Raw genomic sequence first — 18,001 nt, 5'->3', positions numbered from 1 at the left:
TTTCTCTTGATAGAATATATCAATACCCGAGCTCCAAGGTTTTCTCCAAATTGGTATACCTGATCTTGTAGTCGGTCATTTTCCTCTTTCCTTTGGCCCCTGTTTCAAAGCTAGCAAAAAATTTGAGTCTTCGGGGTTTCTCTTGAACGGGGGGATAGCAGTACCCTCATAGTCCTCAATCTTTGGCACATCTAGATAGGCGGAAACTCACGATACCAACTTAAAAGTGTCATTTGAGCGACATCAGCTAACATAGATGAGAGAATTGGGAGTTCAATGACTATTTCTGAAATTAGGGAACTCAAGAAGTATATTGCAAAATGTGGCCAACAAGAACCCAAATCCTCAGGTTCATTTTTGAAATGGAACAATAAACATGAGATTGGATGAGAGCATCGAACACAGGGTGGAAAACCAAAAAATAAAATGTTGAAATAAACACAGACTTTGCAACAATATATACAACACTGACTTTACAACAACAAATAAACAGACTTACAGACTGTCAAATAAAACTACAAAGGGACCCCATGAATATAGAAATGATCACTGATGAAACAACATATACAAGGGAATGTAGGACATGCTAAGAGGCCAGGACAATATTCAATGGCTGCACAATGGAGATTAGAACACAAAGCTCTTCCACAGCATGCTAAAAGTTAGAAGGAAAAGAATAGGATCTTTACCATTGAATATTCAACGGGGTAAACACGTATTGAATTGACAACATCAGTACTGCTTTTGTAAGATTTTATACTAATGTATTGGGAAAATATACAGCTAACAGAGAGCATATATGCAGTAATGTAGTACAGTAGAGAAGATTATTGTTTGAAGAACAAAGAATCATGCTGGAACCAGGATTCACTGAGACAGAAGTGAGACATGCCTTGTGGGCTATTTCAGGTGACAAAACCCCAGGACCAGATGGGTATGGGAGTGAGTTTTTCAAAGATAGTTAAGCAAATAATTATAGAGGATCTAGTGGCAGCTATGAAGGAATTTGTTAGTGTTAAAACAAACTAAAAATATGGAACAAGACAGTGATTAGAGTAATTCCTAATACTGATCATGCTGAGGAAATGGGAGATTACAGACCAATTATCTGTTGCAACACAATCTATAAGGCAATCCCTACAGTGTTATGCAATAGGCTCAAGCAAATACTATCAGACATCATCTTAGAAAGTCAAAGTGCTTTTGTTATTTAACAGCAAGCAGACAACAAAGAATTGCCTAATTATGCTAGACTTGAGGAACACATATCATCCAGTTGAATGGAAATTCCTGATGGGATGCTACATGCTATGAATTTTTCACCTCGGTTCATAAAATGGACTATGAACTCTATCACAACAGTATACACTAGCAAATGATGGAGGCTGGTATTGGAACAACAAAGAGAAACGGATTGAGGAAGAGAGACTCTCAGTCTCCCCCTTATTACTTGTCATATGTATGGAGTACTTGTGCTCAGGGGCCTCAAAAACTTTTCTAATGCTTCAGGACTAACAACAAATGTATCCAAATCAAACATATTCTGTTCAAATATGGAGAGATAGTGTATATAGGATGGCAGGGTATAAAAGAGGTACACTACCATTTAGGTATCTGGAGATACCTATCTCTCCAAAAAAGTTGTCCAAGATGGACTGTGAAGTGTTGTTTGATAACTAACAGCGAGAATTAGAAGCTAGGATTCAATGAACCTATCTTAAGTAGGCATGTTGCTATTGATAAATTCAGTGTTGCTGCGCATTCATAGTTACTGGTCTTCCATGTTTCTATTGCCTAGACATGTGCTCACAGCAATATGTCACCACTAGGTGCCCTCTAGTGGCCTGGGAATTTATCTGTAGAGTGTAGACCCAAAAGGGAAGGAGGGTTAGGTCTCACTGGATTTGTCAAGTGAAATGAAATTTCTATAGCAAAATATGTTTGATATGTGCTATGCTGCATTTATTCAATCTGGATGGAATGTAATCAGAGAATTTCTCAACCAAATCAGTGAAGTGTCCTGAGATAAATTGTTCAAAACTGTGCGTACAGGGCAAGCTTGCATCCAGATTAGCTAAACAAGTTAAGTTTATACATAGATCAACAGTCAACACTAATTGATCATTAACTCATACGATAAGAGTACAGAAAAAATGATCTATTGCTGCAAATTCTATTAATTTAACAGAATACATGGGCAAAATCATTTATAGATCCAATCACATCCCAAAAGGAATCCTTTATAAAGTTATAATCATCAAAATTTTATGACAAAAAGAATAACAGAATCAAGACCTAGTTTATGTACAGAGGCAGTCAAGTCAAACTGCTTGAAATTTTTAAAATGGAACTTAAATTAACTATTAATACAACAATCAATTTGTGATTCCTGAGATTAGGAAATTAGCTTAACCATCTTCGGCAACTCACCGAGGAGGAAGGTTACAGCCAAAATAAATGAAAAATAGAACCAAAAACTTCTAGCTCTTCTGTCTAGGGTAGGTATTTTCTTCTTATATCTTGTTCCCTTCTTTGTTCATACATCTTTCAAATACAAAAGTACAGGAACAACTACCTCAGAAAGGGAGCAACTTCGCCTAGTACAAGTCAGCTACACGAGGGCCAGAACAATGGAAGTAAAACTTAATCACCAGATACATACTTCCTTTCCGCATAGTATTTTTTCTCGCTTGCTGCTTTCTTGGTATTTCTTTTCTGCATAAGTCAACAAGCCATCATTCATGAAAGTTGCTAAAAGAGCTTAGAGATGCTAAATTAAGAAGGGATTGGGTATCTAACATGATTAGTCATTCTTTTGTACAAGTTGGATCAATCGATCAACCAATTTTGATATAATAGTTGAAGGAACTGAAAACAATATAGCCATCTCGGTCCAATCAACCATTGCTAGCTTCTTTGTGGATAAGTTTCTCCCAAAACATATGGGAGAAACTTATGAAATTTATGGTAAGCTCCTTGAACTAATAGTATTGCTGATCTCCAATATTATATACCATCATAGTTGATCAACATTCAGGACTACATGAACCAGTAACTAAGAAAGGGACCTAAATGCATAACTTTATCCATGGACGTATCTACTTCATGTATAAAAAAAAAATCATTTTTTTTTTGGGGGGGGGGNAAATTGAGAAACTTCCAGAGGTAATGGTATATCGGTAAGATTTCAAACGCCTCGCCTCAAAGAGGAAGGACTAAAAGCATAGCTCATAAAAGAATTCCAGCAAACCTATGTTATTACGATGGCAAGACATCTTTGTTTGGGGGTACACACAAGCTTAGAGACCCAAAATCCAAATTATGTCACTTTAAATGAGAAAGCTTAACCGCTGAAGAGAAATCTCGCCAGAGATAAGAACTTGTAAAGTCATTTATCTGTCAATTAATGTGTTAGGGGATCGTTTGGTAGTGTATAAAGATAATGCTCAATAGAGTGTATTAGTATTTGTATTAGTTATGCTTGCATTAGTTATGCATGGATTATTTCTTATGCATTGTTTGATTTGGTGTATCAAATATAGTATGTATTGCATAAAATATTTATTTACAAAAATATCCTTCAAAATTATGATGTACAAGATGTAAAAGCTTTTGAGGGGTAATCGGGTCTTTAATCATGCTAGTGCAGGTATTAAATCCACACACTCTACCAAACAACCCCTTAGTGTATGTGTAAAAATGCGAACAGAAGCACCAAAGCTCAAAATCCAAAATTGTAAGTAGCTGATCAGAAAACTAAACAGCCTTGGAGAAATCCAAGAAAAACTAGGTAGCTAGAGAATGCTTAATGCAACATACCACATAAATCTCATGGTTAGCGATGATTCTTTGAGCAACTGAAGAAGTTGTAATATCTTTAGGGCTCTCAATTACTTGGAAGATTCCCATGCTTTTAGGAACTGCATATGGGTCCTGTCCTCCCTGTATCAGAGAAAATATTTCATTTATAACATGCTTCTCCATATTATATTGCTCATCAGTTTGGAAAACATCAAGCCCTCTTTTTTTCTAGTGGTCAATTAAAAACATAAAGTTGTAGGATGGAACAACCAAATAGTGTATAGACTTACTTCCGTGGAAAAGTTGCTCTCAGAAACTGTTCCATGTACAACCAAAGAAATGTTGAAAGTTGTTATCTAAGCCATGCCAAACAAAAGGAAAGAATGAATCAGCAACAAGAAAGACACACAATTTTCTTTTTCTATTTCCATCTAGTTGAAACATAGGAATCTAGGGACAACACCTAACTAACTAGTTAAATACAAAACCCTGTGCAAGAAGTGACAAACACATTAACATCTGCTTTTTATTTTAATTTTTTGCATCATGCAGCATCTTTCAGGAGTGCTGTGTACAGCACTATTTATGAGCTCAAATGATAGAGCATCACACTTCCAATCATAGAAAAATGGATAAGTGTCATGCCAATGTACCATGTTAGCCGTGGTATGGTCCTGGATCAAGCATCAAACTGGTTTAAGATCATGGTGAAGCCATGAAGGATTAACAATATAATCATCAGTTAAAGGGAAAGAATAAGTCTGAACTCATTATGTGGTCCAGCAATTTGATATGACTTAGATACCAAAAAGTGCACAACAAATAGGAATTTATCAGACACTAACATGGATCCAATTGATACATTTTTTAGACACCGGCCTTCTCTTTTCCTAACAATTGGGATAAAGCCCCAAAATAATGTTGCAGTTCACACGGTTCTTGGGAAAGCTTCTGTTTTTCCAAATATCCAAATAAAAACAAATGCTTCTTTTTTTCCTTTCTCATATTAACAAATGAACACACCTGGAACCCTCTAAAAAGAGATGTGGTGCTCTTTTCTGATAAGTAGTCCTATATTTATGAGACTACTAAGTGCAAAACTAAGGGAGACATACAGATGTAGCTGTAAATAAGCATACCATATCCTGAGTTACTTCCCAAGGGGCACCAATGATAACCTCATCAACATAACGGCATGCAAGTACACCAAGACTACGCTCATACAGATTCATCAGTGGATACTGATGTCCACGAAGTTCACTACAAGAAATTAGAAGTAATTTTCATTCAATAGAGCTTACAGTACAAATTATGGAAATTTGAAAAACAAAAATTACGATTATATTAGAAAGCAGGCTCAATTAATGGGTGGTCTAAGAACATAGATCAAAACAGTAATACCATGTACCTGACAGTCTGGTCAGGATAAATACCAACTAAAAGAAAATCTCCATGCTGCCTTGCACTTTTTAGAATCTGAGGAAGGGAAAAAATAACTTATGGGTAAAGTTATTTTGATGCAGGATAGCCTGAAACCAGTGCCATGAAATGACAACATAAATAAACCTTTACAAAAAGTCCTTACCTCAACATGTCCAGCATGGAAAAGGTCAAATGCACCATCAATGTACACCACTCGAGAATTAGGCGCAGGCCCCTACGAATTGAAATAGTATACAAATATTTATGTTTGCCTCTCCAAGAAAAGAGAAGGTTACACTAAAATTATCAGAATAAAGGTGAACAAGATTTAGTCAGCTTCGACAACCATCATGATCATGGCTCTGTATGAAGCAAAAATTCTATCATCTTCCTTCCTTGTTTCAACTTCAGAAGGATACATTTACGTTAACAAAAGCGACGTTCAATCCATAAGAAATTGCGTTCTCCCAAAAAAAATTGAATCAGGTTTATAATAGAGTATCATAGTTTTTATTAAGTTAACCAGTGTAGCTCGATATTCTTTAGTCATCTATAATCTCCTTATAGCCGCGCCTACACCTAACTTGATTCTACTAGATAACCATGTATACACTTGTGTGCTTGTAAACTTTGAATTTCATAAAATGTGAAAAAAAAATAATGGATGGGATTGGGAATTAAAAAAGATTATATTGATGGTGAAATGGGTCAAAGCAGAGGGAAATGAATTCTAAGGATTCATATAACTAACCACAACTAGCTTTTTGTTTGAGGCATAGCTCTTGTTGCTAATAAGATGTTAAAAAATACATTAAGGAGATTTAGCATAAGACACACTCATTGAAGACTCTTCCTTAATAATTTATATTAAACTTCTCGTCAGGAGGTTGCACATGTAATATGGGAAGTAATTGTGAGAGATTTCAAATAGTTTTCTCAAAGCCATCTAGCATGCTTTAATTATTAGAAGGGATTATCAGACTCGACCTGCCCAAAAGCAAGGTTTATATTTAAGTTAAAGTCATCACTATAATATTCTCCATTTAAAGTGTCATCTAGAGAAATTCTTTGAAAAAGTCCCAACCGTGGCAAAAGAAAGGGCAATGGTATCTTCATGTTAAACTATTTTAATTGCCATAAAGTATTCATTCAGAAATAAATTCTCCAAAGAAATTTTGTTATACAGTTGATTTATCCTTCAAAGTAATACTCAAAAGTTCAGGTTTGAACTCAACAAGAAGAAAGCAAACATACTCCAGTATAACATGAAGTTTCACAAAGAGTACAACTTAGGGTACCTTGCCATTTGAAAATTGCACAATTCGTCTTGAAGTGGGCAAAAAATGAGACATCTGACCACCCTTAGCCTGTTTTTCAGCACCAAATTTATTTTTGATATCATCGACTTCGCCAACCGGAGTTGAATTGGAGCAATCTTGAGGAGAATCTCCACTTCTAGAAGCAGAAAGAATCCTCCCTACAAAAAATGTGATTCAAAACAAGCATCACCAAAACCAAATATTAATCTCATTGCTCTTAGACAGTATGTGATTCGTGGAAACAATGCTTCTTTTAGTTTTGGAAGACTTCAAAAAAGGTATGTTTGTTCTATTCTCATTCACTAGTTTTTGGCAAATCAATTTGGGAGCAATTGATACTTTCAGGAAAATAAAAAGTGCTACTGGGAACCATAAGAGGAGACTCGGGCAGAAAAAATAGATTTTCAAATAGCATCGAGGAGCATGCTTTGCTGACAATCAAAATATTGAAGGCAGAAGAAGAGCAGAGAAATTGGGAGATCAATTGCCTTGGTAAGTTTCTACCATATACATACTGTATATACACATGTAGATATATATATATACATATAGCACTTGTGGGAAAAGCAATTTAGAGAAAAACTCTGTTCTTTTATACAACTCATTTGGCGAAGATGCTTTGCAACAGATCAAAACTTTCAGAACTCATGGAGAAAGGAGAGATGCAGTACCTACAATGTCTGTGCTGGAGACACCCTCAGTTCGTTTGATTTGCTTGTACCGACCAGCTTTTTTGGCTAGGGCATAAGCATCAGTTCCATCTGGAAGTAGACAGGGATCATCACCGTGTATAATGTAGTCAATCTTATACTCATTGAATAGACGGTTCATGAAGTCTTCAGTAATTGCATAAGGAGCACTGGAAATCACTTCATCCACCCACTTCAAGCCACTAACAAGAGCAAGTCTGTAGAGGACCTCAAATTAGTGACATACAAAACTTCCAGTTAACTGAAAGAGCTAAAACGCACGAAAGTGTTTCCCCATAAGAAAATGAATGAAATAAATGGAACTACAGACTTGATCATGTGCTTGAAGTAAATCTTTTGTAATACAAGTACGTAAGTTTAAACTATTAAACACAGCACGATCTCACACCAGATAAACTAAGAAGGAAAATAATAAATAGATAAATCAGCAAACAGGTAAACAGAAGCAAATACTGTAGGGAAAGATACATAAAGTTTAAATAACTCTCCACAATAGTCCCCTTTATGTCTCAAATAATCTTAACATCATTTTGTTAGGCTCGTCATACTACAAAGTCAAAAAGCAATTACAAGAAACCATAGATAGACTTGTTACTGCTAACAGACTACCCTATTAGGCTTTTCCAGTTACAACCATCAAGCTCGGAGAGGGAGCTGGAAGAACACGATAACTCTAATCAATACATATGTCAATGATCCCTAGCAACATCCTTCACCAATAACTCTGGATTTAAAAAGGCTATACCGTTATGAACTGGAACCTTCATGAACCATATATAGGATAATATAAACACATTCCTACAGTTAAGACTGAAAAGTAGAGCTCAGAGCATATCAATACTCTTTCCCTTTATCCTTGAGCAAGATATTTCACAGATGGTAGTAAAAGTTAAAACATTTACAGGAGTTGAAAAAAATGGCAATCTACACATACCTTTCTTCCATGCACAAAACTGGAGGACCCTTAGTAGCTATGATTTCCTCATCACTGACAACCCCAACTACCAGTTCATCTCCCAATGCTTTTGCTTGTCTCAAAGCATTTGCATGGCCATAGTGCATCAGGTCAAAACAACCATCCATATAAACACGAACACGCTTCTTCTCATGCTTCTTTTTATAGAAGATACTTAGATAAGGAAAAGGATAAAGTAGCGTAGGAACACTGATCCCACCAAAATAACTCGTGGATAACCCGAGCAATGCTGCAGTCAGCATGATTCCACCAAAAAGGCGTGGATAGTAATACATCCCTTCCCAAACCCAATTGTTGCTTTCGAAATCCATTGATGATTGACCTCCTCCCTTCCTCCTACCCTCTCACACTCCTTGAGGGCCTCTTTATACTACAAGAGAGGAAGAGAGGCCCTGCAATTAAAAGCAACAAGCAAAAAAGCCAAAAGAAAGTTAAATGAATTATGGAGATCAATCTTTTATCCAAACAAGATTCAACAATCCCCTTTCAACCCATACCTAATTAATCAAATCTAATCATTTCAGCAATAGAAAACCCCAATCATCCCCTTTAACCAGAAAAAACCAAAATCAAGCATAATTCAAGAATTAGCACAGCCAAAAAAGTGAATCACATGAACTGGGTATCCTCAAAACAATATTCTACAATCTTTTCAGTTTGATTTGAGCTGAAAAAGAGCATAATCTTAACCCCATCACCTATGCAAACCAAATTAGATGAATATTATCAATAATTCTCACAAATTAGGCAACAAAATGACCAAAGATACAAACTTTATTGTTACTACTTACTTAAAAATCAAGCAAAACAATCAGAAAATAAGATCTGCATATGACATAAAGATTCATTCATCAAAACTCCAATTCCAAACACAATGCAATATGTTAAACTAAAAAAATCCACAATAACAAAAACACCCAAAATGGGTATTGCAAAAAAAAAATGAATGAACCTGAAGGAGGATGATGATGAAGTTGAGAATTTCGAGTAATAGTGAAACAATGATAAGAGTATATGATTTGTTACAGTATTTCACATTGAAATTAACGCCACATCCGAATCAGAATCCCAAAAAAACGAATTTAAAAATCAAAAAGAGAGAGAGTGTGTGTTTATGGCAGATCGAATCTTAACCTTTCTTCCTCCTTTTTACCCTTTTCTTGTTTCTTCTTCCTTTCTTCTTCCTTAATTGTTAAGGAGATTCACAAATATCATAATAGTAGTAGTAATATGTTTGTTTGTTTCTTTTTTGCATTTATATGTACTAGTGTGGGGACTTAATTTTGTTACTATCCTATATTGGACTTCCAATATTCGATTCGGAGTTTTTAAATTTCAAATTTGATAATTAATGGTAAAAGTAGATAGTAAATATTAATTTTTAAAAATTTTGGTGGATAATATGATATACGGTAAAGAAATTTTGGTTTAGTATGATATTTGATAGTATCGTATTGAAGTTATAGTCGATTGTATTACAAAGTTATGTTATTTTTCCAATTATCTTTATTTCTTATGTGGAGACACGATATTATAGAAGATCAACAAGTAAGAAGACATCAAGAAAAACTAATTGATACAACTAAAATGTATATCTATTTGGATTGTTTATGTGTATTCTTTAACTTTCTCTTAGAACTTGCACAATGAGTAATAGATATGTTGATATATGACCTTTATTAAGTAAATATTGATATTATTGTCGCATACTAAACCCAAACTCAAATATCATAATATTAAAATTTTACTTCCAAATATCATACAAAATATTAAATTATTGAACATCAAATCACGAAAAATTTCAGTTGGAATGATTTTCTATATTTTAGGCCTAGCCCTATTGAGTTTGACATTAATTGTTAAGAAAACTATTGTAGATGTGATGTATTGGAGGGTATATTTTTATTTAACTAAGAAAAATTGAGTTTGAGTTTGAGTATCATAAATTATAATAATAATTAGAGATTTTGGATCGAAGTTTAAGTATAAAAAATATCTGATAAGAAATACTTTTTTCTTAATAAAAATCTATACGAAGCAAATTCTGATAAATGAACTTTAATGTAACAACAAATGAAAAATATAAAATAAACTCTTAAGAAAGATTCTATTGATAAGGAACACTATTTTATTAAATTAATATTATTTAATACTAAAAATGTATGAATAGAAAGCAATAAAACTCACTTGAGTCGCTAAAATTAAGGGAGAAAATCCATTTTTAATTTTAGGATCAAGTTAAATTTAAAAAGTTTTAAAAACAAATATTGTATAACAGATTTTATTGCGATTTGTTTTGTTTTCTTAAAAATAATAGAAGTTGTTTGCTATTAGAAAAAAGATAATAACTTTAGAAATTATTCTTTTCGATAGTTCGTTTTAAATCGTTTTTATTTAGTTATCTATATTATTAAATAAATTTTTATTTTCACATTTACTAAAAGTGAACCGACAGAGTTAAATCACACCCTAGTTTGAAAATTTTAGTCTATGTAAGTATTGTTGAGGTTATTTAAATAGTAATTTTAGCGTGTGTATAATTTTCGAATCTAATATAGAAGGATTAAGGTTAAAATTGAAAGTTTTTTTTTAATTTAACTGTATTTATCATTGAATTATACATGTATTTTATGTTATACACTTAATACTTATTTAAATCCAATGAATCAAATATTTGTTAAAAAAGTATCTTTTACGTAAATGATTTTGCTATTACTCAATAATCTCTCAATATTATAATTTATTGAGTTTGAAGCGTTTGATTTTATATGTTATATTGTTAATTTCATTAACTAAAATACGAATAAGATTATGTATAAAAAAACCTTAAAAAGTATTTAATTGAAATATTAAAAAAAAGAAATACTTAATTAAAAATGATTAGTTCAAATGTGTACTTCGATTAATTTAAGAAATTGCATTGATAAAATTCAATAATGAGTTCGTCATTATAAAGTAATGTAATACATAAAGTAATTGATTTTCTTAAAATTACACAAACTTAAGGTAGGCCGGGGTGGGGTGTGTATATATCCCCTTATTAATAAATACCAACACAGCAATAGATGGTTGTACCAAGAGCAACCTAAAGTGTACATTAAAGTAACTTTTCATTAAATCACCGGTATCCCTAATCAACAAAATAAACATCCAACAACATGGAGTACCAATACAGCTCTAGAAAGTTGTACCAACAGCATTAAAAATTGTACTACACCCTTTTAGCCATATTCACCGGAGAATAAACACCTGTAGTGTACACGTGTCCTTCTATCTCCTCCAAATTTCAATTATTTTGCTTTTGTTTTTCTTTTTTTTACTCTTTCTATTTTTCATTGTCATTGTTGGCGGAGAAGGAGAAGAACAGACTTAGAAATGAGGGTATTACATCTACGAGTAATTGATGGCAAATTAGAGGAGAGTGATTAAGTTCGAGCTGTTGCATCAATCTGGTGATGAAATTTCATATTTGACTATCGAAATTGGAAGTAATTTTTCATTCGAATCGGTTTTTCGCCAAGGGGTTTGGATGAACTTTGTGTTAGGATCGAATTCACGCACACACACTAGATGAATGAAGAACACAAGAACTTTTAAGAGAAAGAGATGAGAAATCTAGAGAGAGAGAGAGAAAACCCAATATTTCGTGGTAAAACCCCGTGAGTAAACTTCCACAGCGGTGAGGTATATTTATATTAATAAATCAGAGTATTTTTGGTTACAGAGAATAAATAGGAAAACCTAAAATAGAGAATAAATAGGAAAACCTAAAATAGAGAATAAATAGGAAAACCTAAAATTAATCAGGCTCCACTAGCTAACAATTCTCCCACTTGGAGACTGACTCAGTCATCCAAAAAATACACTCTCAAAAAAAATCTCTTCATCATCAACATCTTTACCACACCGCAACATCTGTAGCAACAACTACAGAAGACCAACCGAGGTTTTACATAACCTCAGTTTCCCAACATCAACACATTTCGTCAACATGTCTGCCGGGTTCTTTGCACCCTCCATCTTCTCCAAGCACATATCACCATCCTCCACTGCCCTGCGAGTGAAATGGTATCGCCTTCTGATGTGCTTTGTCTTCGAATGATAGACTGGATTTTTCACCAACTGTATGGCACTCTGGCTATCTGAGTAAAGAATCTTCTCGCTCTGCTTCTTGCCCAATTCCTCAAGATAATCTGCCAGCCATATCATCTCTTTCCCAGCTTCAGCTATTGCCACATACTCAGCTTCAGTAGATGAAAGAGAAACACACTTCTGAAGCCTGGACATCCAACTCACTACTGTTCCACCTATGGTGTAAATGTACCCGGATGTACTCTTGCTCGAGTCAACATCCCCACCAAGATCAGCATCCACAAAACCCTGTAGAGTCACCTTGCCTTTGCCAAAACAAAGTGAAGTACTGGATGTACCTCTCAGATATCTCAGAAGCCACTTCACAGCTTCCCAATGCTCTTTCCCAGGGTTCGCCATGTACCTNAATTTTAAAGTATACAATTAGGGTGATAACTAATCTGTAGAAAAGAAGAAATTTAGACACCAAGTGAGAGGAAGGTTTACCTGTGCGGCTACACCAAAGATCAACTTGGAGTTCTATTAGAGGGAATCTTCTTTATTAATAGTTAACATGTATAATCGTGGATTAATTATCGTTAGTGGGTCTTTATGATGAATAGTGGAAAGAGATTAAAGAGAAATCGAATTGTGCAAAGTTGAGGAACGTGCTGATCGGGCAGTTGACAGTTTGTTATATGAAAATGGTACGTACCAATTTGTTGTGGGTTTGTTCGGGTTAAGGCAGTAACATAATTGGGGGATAATTCTGACATCTCGATGGTCAAGAATTTATGTTAGTGATTATAATGTCGGTAGGAATTTGTGATTTGAGATGAATGAATTTTACCGTAATTAGATAATATTAGTTAGGTTGATTTGGTTAATGTTGAGGTATAAAAATTATATGGGAAACGTGTTAGTTGTTCATGTGAGTTAGGCATGGTATAAATGCTGTCAGGTGCCAGGTAAAGGTGATAGAAAAGTTGGGTTTCTGTATGTTAGACCTTGGCTTGCATATATTGCAGTGAAGTACTTTTAAATCTTCACAGTATACATTATAATCATAATTTCTTCCCTTTGTTACGTTGTTGGGTCATCTTAGTAAATTCTTCTTTAATTTTTATGTTCATAACCTTATATATTAATTAGAGGAGCTTATTAAATATTTATATTAGGTGAAATATTCTAAAAATGTCTCCTGGGTTTCTGTATACCTGTTAGTTTCTTTGGTTAGTCAATTGTGGTCTCATGTGTTAGCTGCCACAGGTATCGTGACCAGTGGTTTTAGGTTTACCATTGTTTAAACTAAAACTCAATATATTGAGATAGGGAATTAAATATAAGGTATAATATATTATATAAGTTACATTAAAGTGATGATAATGGGAGGAATTAAGATCTACCCCTTAGGTTTGAATTTTGGGAAATTGATTATATAAATAGGTGAGTTTTTGGGTCTAGGCTAAACATAGACTAATCTGAGTGTTTATAGACTCGTTAACTTACAAATTGTGCATATATATACTTGATAGATTGGAAAGGTTCGGAGGCAATAAGGAAAGGAAAGGCATTGGAGAAGTAGTTACTTGACTTCAATTCTTCGGTGGAGGTAGGTTATGGTTTATTTCTATTTGATAGATAAACTCTCAATAGCGATTGATATGTATTAAGTGATATTGTAAAGTCTCCTATGTACATGATGGTGTGGTTGTATGTCTTGATTGTGTGGTTTGTGGTTGGCTTAAAATTATGAGACTACTGAATTTCTAATCTTGAATCCTTTCTATTAAAATGATGCCTTGAATAATGAAGATTTGATAAAATAAAATAATGAGATAATTGGATCGCAGTGTCACGTTTTGACACGATATTATTGGATCGGAGTGTCACATTCCGACACGGTATTATGGGATCGGAGTGTCACGTTCCGACACGGTATAAGGGATCGGAGTGTCACGTTCCGACACAATAACATTAAAGGAAAGAAATCTTGAAGTAACTTAATATATCTAATCTCAAAGAACCTATTTTCCAAATGAGTATGATGTGGAGCCATGAGTCCTCATAAGTGTGCTTGATGTTGTGATTGATGGTGTAACTGTTATGTTGTTGTTGTCAATGGTTCATGTGTTTTGTTGCTTGCCACCTGTTAAGTATTGTAGTTGATATTATATTATTATTCAATATATATTGATTATTATTTTGAGTTGACCGATGATACCTACTCAGTACGTGTTCCTTGTACTGACCCCTACTTGTATTTTCTTCTCTGTTCTTTTGTGGAGTGCAGCAAGTGTACCATTGACTACGACTCGCCCTCATCTCTAACCAGTCTCCAGCACATCAGAGTTCAGGGTGAGCTATTAATTATAGCTCGTGCTGGATTCTCTCATTCACGTCTTGATGTCTTTGAATTTCGGACATAGACCATCTTTTTGCTTATTTTGGTTTTCTTAAACATTCTTAGGCTTGGTAATTTGGAAATATATGTCCTTGACGTGATGACTATTAGATTTTGGGATGATAAGTATTGAACTTTAGAAACTTAGTTAAATTGGTTGCTTAATAAGTTTTGGAACTTCCGCATTATTTATATTATTTATAGTTGAACTATTGAGATATGTTGGGGTTTAGATGTGTTGGTTCGTCCATCTAAGGAGGTAAGTGTGGGTGCCACTCACGAATCATTTTGGGTCGTGACAGTTTAGTGTAGTATCTATAATAATGGAAAAGGTCTAAAAACACCGCTAAATTATTTGAAATAACTCGAGTATATCCTTAAACTATATTTTGACTCAAAACCACCATTTGGTCATACAATTGGATTAAAAGTACGCTTCTTACTAACTGAAGTTGTTAAATGTCATGTGGCACACGTAAGCGCTATGTATAAATTACAAGAAAAAGGTGGCACACTCCGTGACTCCACACAATTGAGGGGCGAGGGAGATATTTGGATCAAAGTTGCACAAAATTACAAAAAAAAAAAAAAGGATTAGGAGGTAGTAGGACATTAAGTTTAGTTAAAGTGTATTTCGACAATTTCGATCATAGCATAGGAGGGTACTTGTATATTTTCCCTATTAAAATTTAGAAAGTGTGTATGAATTCTAATTAGCTTGTATAAATTTTAATATATATGGATATAATTTGTATTAAACTATACTAAAATTGGTAGGGGTATAGTTATGTGCATATTAATTATAAAAGTATTATTTCGTTAGGTCAAAATTACAATACATGAATTATTAATTATTAAATATTTAATTTGTTATTAAATCAATATATATTATTTACAAATAAATAAGTAAGAAAAATAGTATAAATTATACATGTTTTGAATAAAAAAATAAAGAAAAAGATCCCTCTATACTTAATTGGGACTTTTTTTTTTCATTTTGCTAATTATTTATATGTTTATATCTTATAAAAAACAAAATAAATTTAATATATTTCAAGTGCATTATAATATTATATTTTCTATAGGTAAATATTTTATCAATATGTTATATATATTGTTTTCACATTTTTAATATACCAAATATATGAATTATGTATAAATTCATAACCTAAACAAAATAATAACACATGTTAATTAAATATGTGGAATATATTTAATAATATATAACACGAATATATGATTAGTATGTTCCATCAAATAATAACACATGTTAAGCTTATTATGCTATTTTCATGGCAGATCTATGATGATGGGAGTTTCAAGTTTGATGTGATTTAGATTGGCTTCAACTCTATACCTTGATTTTTCGGCATCAATGCGGCATTGCTCAGGCGTCAAACCGTTGCTTGAAGCTCCGAGGAAGAAAGGATTATAGTTTGCAAAATTGTTCTGTAACTTTTTTTTCTTTTGATTTTGTTAGTTTTAATTTTTCATTTGATTTGGGTGTTTTAGTTTGACTTCTTTTTAAAAAAAATCAAAACAAATAAAGAAAAAAAATGAAAAGAATATTAAAAATATTTTTTTTTAATGTTAATCCTTGGTCTTCACTCTCTCAAAGCGAGTGAAATACACTCACTTTGCCGCACAATCATTTAGGGAGGTAATAATTTTAATTTTAATTTTAAATAGTTAGGGAGGTAATAGGATCCCCGTAGAATATAAGTGTGTAGCTGAAAATCCGGTAATAGGTTGGGAGGCCATTTGGCCATTTTCTCTATAAAGTTTAATCGACTCTCTAGACCTCTCCAGTAGAAGCTCTTGATCCTCTTGTTGGTACGTGGAGTGATATAATCGACATTTCAATTTGGTTGTAGTTTTGTAATACATCCTTTGGTGATCAAATAAAGTCCAAATAATTACCAAATATATATAAATCCAATTAGTAATATCAATAAATATTAAATAGAACCTGTTACCTGAACGAAACTAGATCTTGTGAAATCATTTTGAATATTTGACAATACATTTTGTACCTTGCTAAAAAATCGATCCTTGTTTATCAACCACACATTGTATAACCAAATATAATTCTCTCTCGATACGTTCCTAAAAAATCCGATTTCGGGCGGATTCTTCCCCCAACTAACGAAGAGATCTTGGCGGAATTGTCACATATGAAATTGAGCACAGTTTTACAAAGAAATATCCCACTTTTTTCTTGAAAAGAGATGAAAAACATGTTTTATATCATTTGATTGAATAGTTGACCCAGCCCCTTGTTGTTTGAAGAAACCCTCCACTTCAATTGATATTTTTCACGAAAAGCAGACATGAGATAAGAAATCCAGTATTTCACTAAGATTTTGAATGAAAAAAAAGGTTGTTTGTTATGAAAAAAGGGGAAGCTAGCTAAATACCCCATAAAATCAAAATAATTACAAAAATATACCCTTTTATATTCATATCTCGCGAAATTATTACATTATATACACCCCCCTAACTAGTTGTGCTTAACTGATACTAAATCACTATCATATATTGTATTGATATTATTAAGGCTGATAATTTCACTTAGTTGATACTAAATCAATCTATGTATATTGTTGTGGTATCATTAATGTTTCTTTTTTAGAAATTACTCATTAGTCAATGATACCATAAGAGTATATATATATATATACTATTAAGGATGATATATCCTCTTATAGTATCATTGACTAATGAGTAATTTCTAAACAAGAAACTTAATGATACCACAACAATATACATATATTCTAACAGTATCATTGACTACTATGTAATTCTGAACAAGAAACCCTAATGATACCACAACAATATACATATACTCTTATAGTATCATTGACTAATGAGTAATTTCTGAACCAAAAAATCTTAATGATATCAATGCAATATATATATATACTGATTTAGTATCACTTAAGTGAAACTAGCAGCCTTAATGATACCAAGACAATATATATGCTGAGTTAGTATCAGTTAAGCGAAAATTATCTGCCTTAATGAATGAGGTATATGCTGTAATTTTTTTAAGAGAAAGAATATTTCTTATATCACTTTGGATTGGGGTATGAACATGTAATTATTTTGAGTTTAAGACTCATTTATGTAGTTTTCCCTAAAAAAAATAAAAATAAAAATAAAAAAGTTAGAAACACATTATAGTTAGGTAAAGTTTTCAATTAAAAAAATTTAAAAATAAATCAATGGGGTAAATGTGTACTTTACTAATTTAATACATATATAACTAATACCTACATATTTTATTCCACATTCTATC

The 18,001-nt window shown here is 33.0% G+C and overlaps 1 protein-coding gene and 1 long non-coding RNA gene across 3 annotated transcripts; one reads left to right on the top strand and one right to left on the bottom strand.

Annotated features, from left to right (window-relative positions):
* Window positions 1-2,206: 2,206 nt before the first annotated feature.
* Window positions 2,207-9,508, bottom strand: LOC107026442 (ethanolamine-phosphate cytidylyltransferase-like). 2 transcript variants are annotated; one of them, XM_015227406.2, is made up of 10 exons: window positions 9,363-9,508; window positions 8,187-8,620; window positions 7,214-7,449; window positions 6,522-6,700; window positions 5,387-5,458; window positions 5,210-5,277; window positions 4,941-5,061; window positions 4,092-4,157; window positions 3,820-3,942; window positions 2,207-2,715 (listed from the first exon to the last, which is right to left on the bottom strand). In XM_015227406.2, exons 2-10 carry the CDS (start codon window positions 8,537-8,539, stop codon window positions 2,644-2,646), a joined length of 1,290 nt encoding a protein of 429 aa, XP_015082892.1. In that variant the 5' UTR covers window positions 8,540-8,620; window positions 9,363-9,508; the 3' UTR covers window positions 2,207-2,643. The 2 variants fall into 2 exon arrangements, with proteins under 2 accessions (XP_015082892.1, XP_015082893.1); XM_015227407.2 differs by lacking the exon at window positions 9,363-9,508 and adding an exon at window positions 9,181-9,330 and having other exon boundaries at window positions 2,211-2,715.
* Window positions 9,509-12,732: 3,224 nt separating this feature from the next.
* LOC107025606 lies at window positions 12,733-16,551 on the top strand. The gene is made up of 4 exons (XR_001457429.2): window positions 12,733-13,006; window positions 13,835-13,911; window positions 14,593-14,657; window positions 16,003-16,551. It is a non-coding gene; the product is annotated as an uncharacterized LOC107025606 (long non-coding RNA).
* The last annotated feature ends 1,450 nt before the right edge of the window (window positions 16,552-18,001 follow it).

The sequence above is a fragment of the Solanum pennellii genome, chromosome 7 (genome assembly GCF_001406875.1).
Source record: "Solanum pennellii chromosome 7, SPENNV200".
NCBI lineage: Eukaryota > Viridiplantae > Streptophyta > Magnoliopsida > Solanales > Solanaceae > Solanum > Solanum pennellii.
The sequence above is the reverse complement of the archived record's forward strand: the minus strand, read 5'-3'. Positions and strand labels throughout refer to the sequence as shown.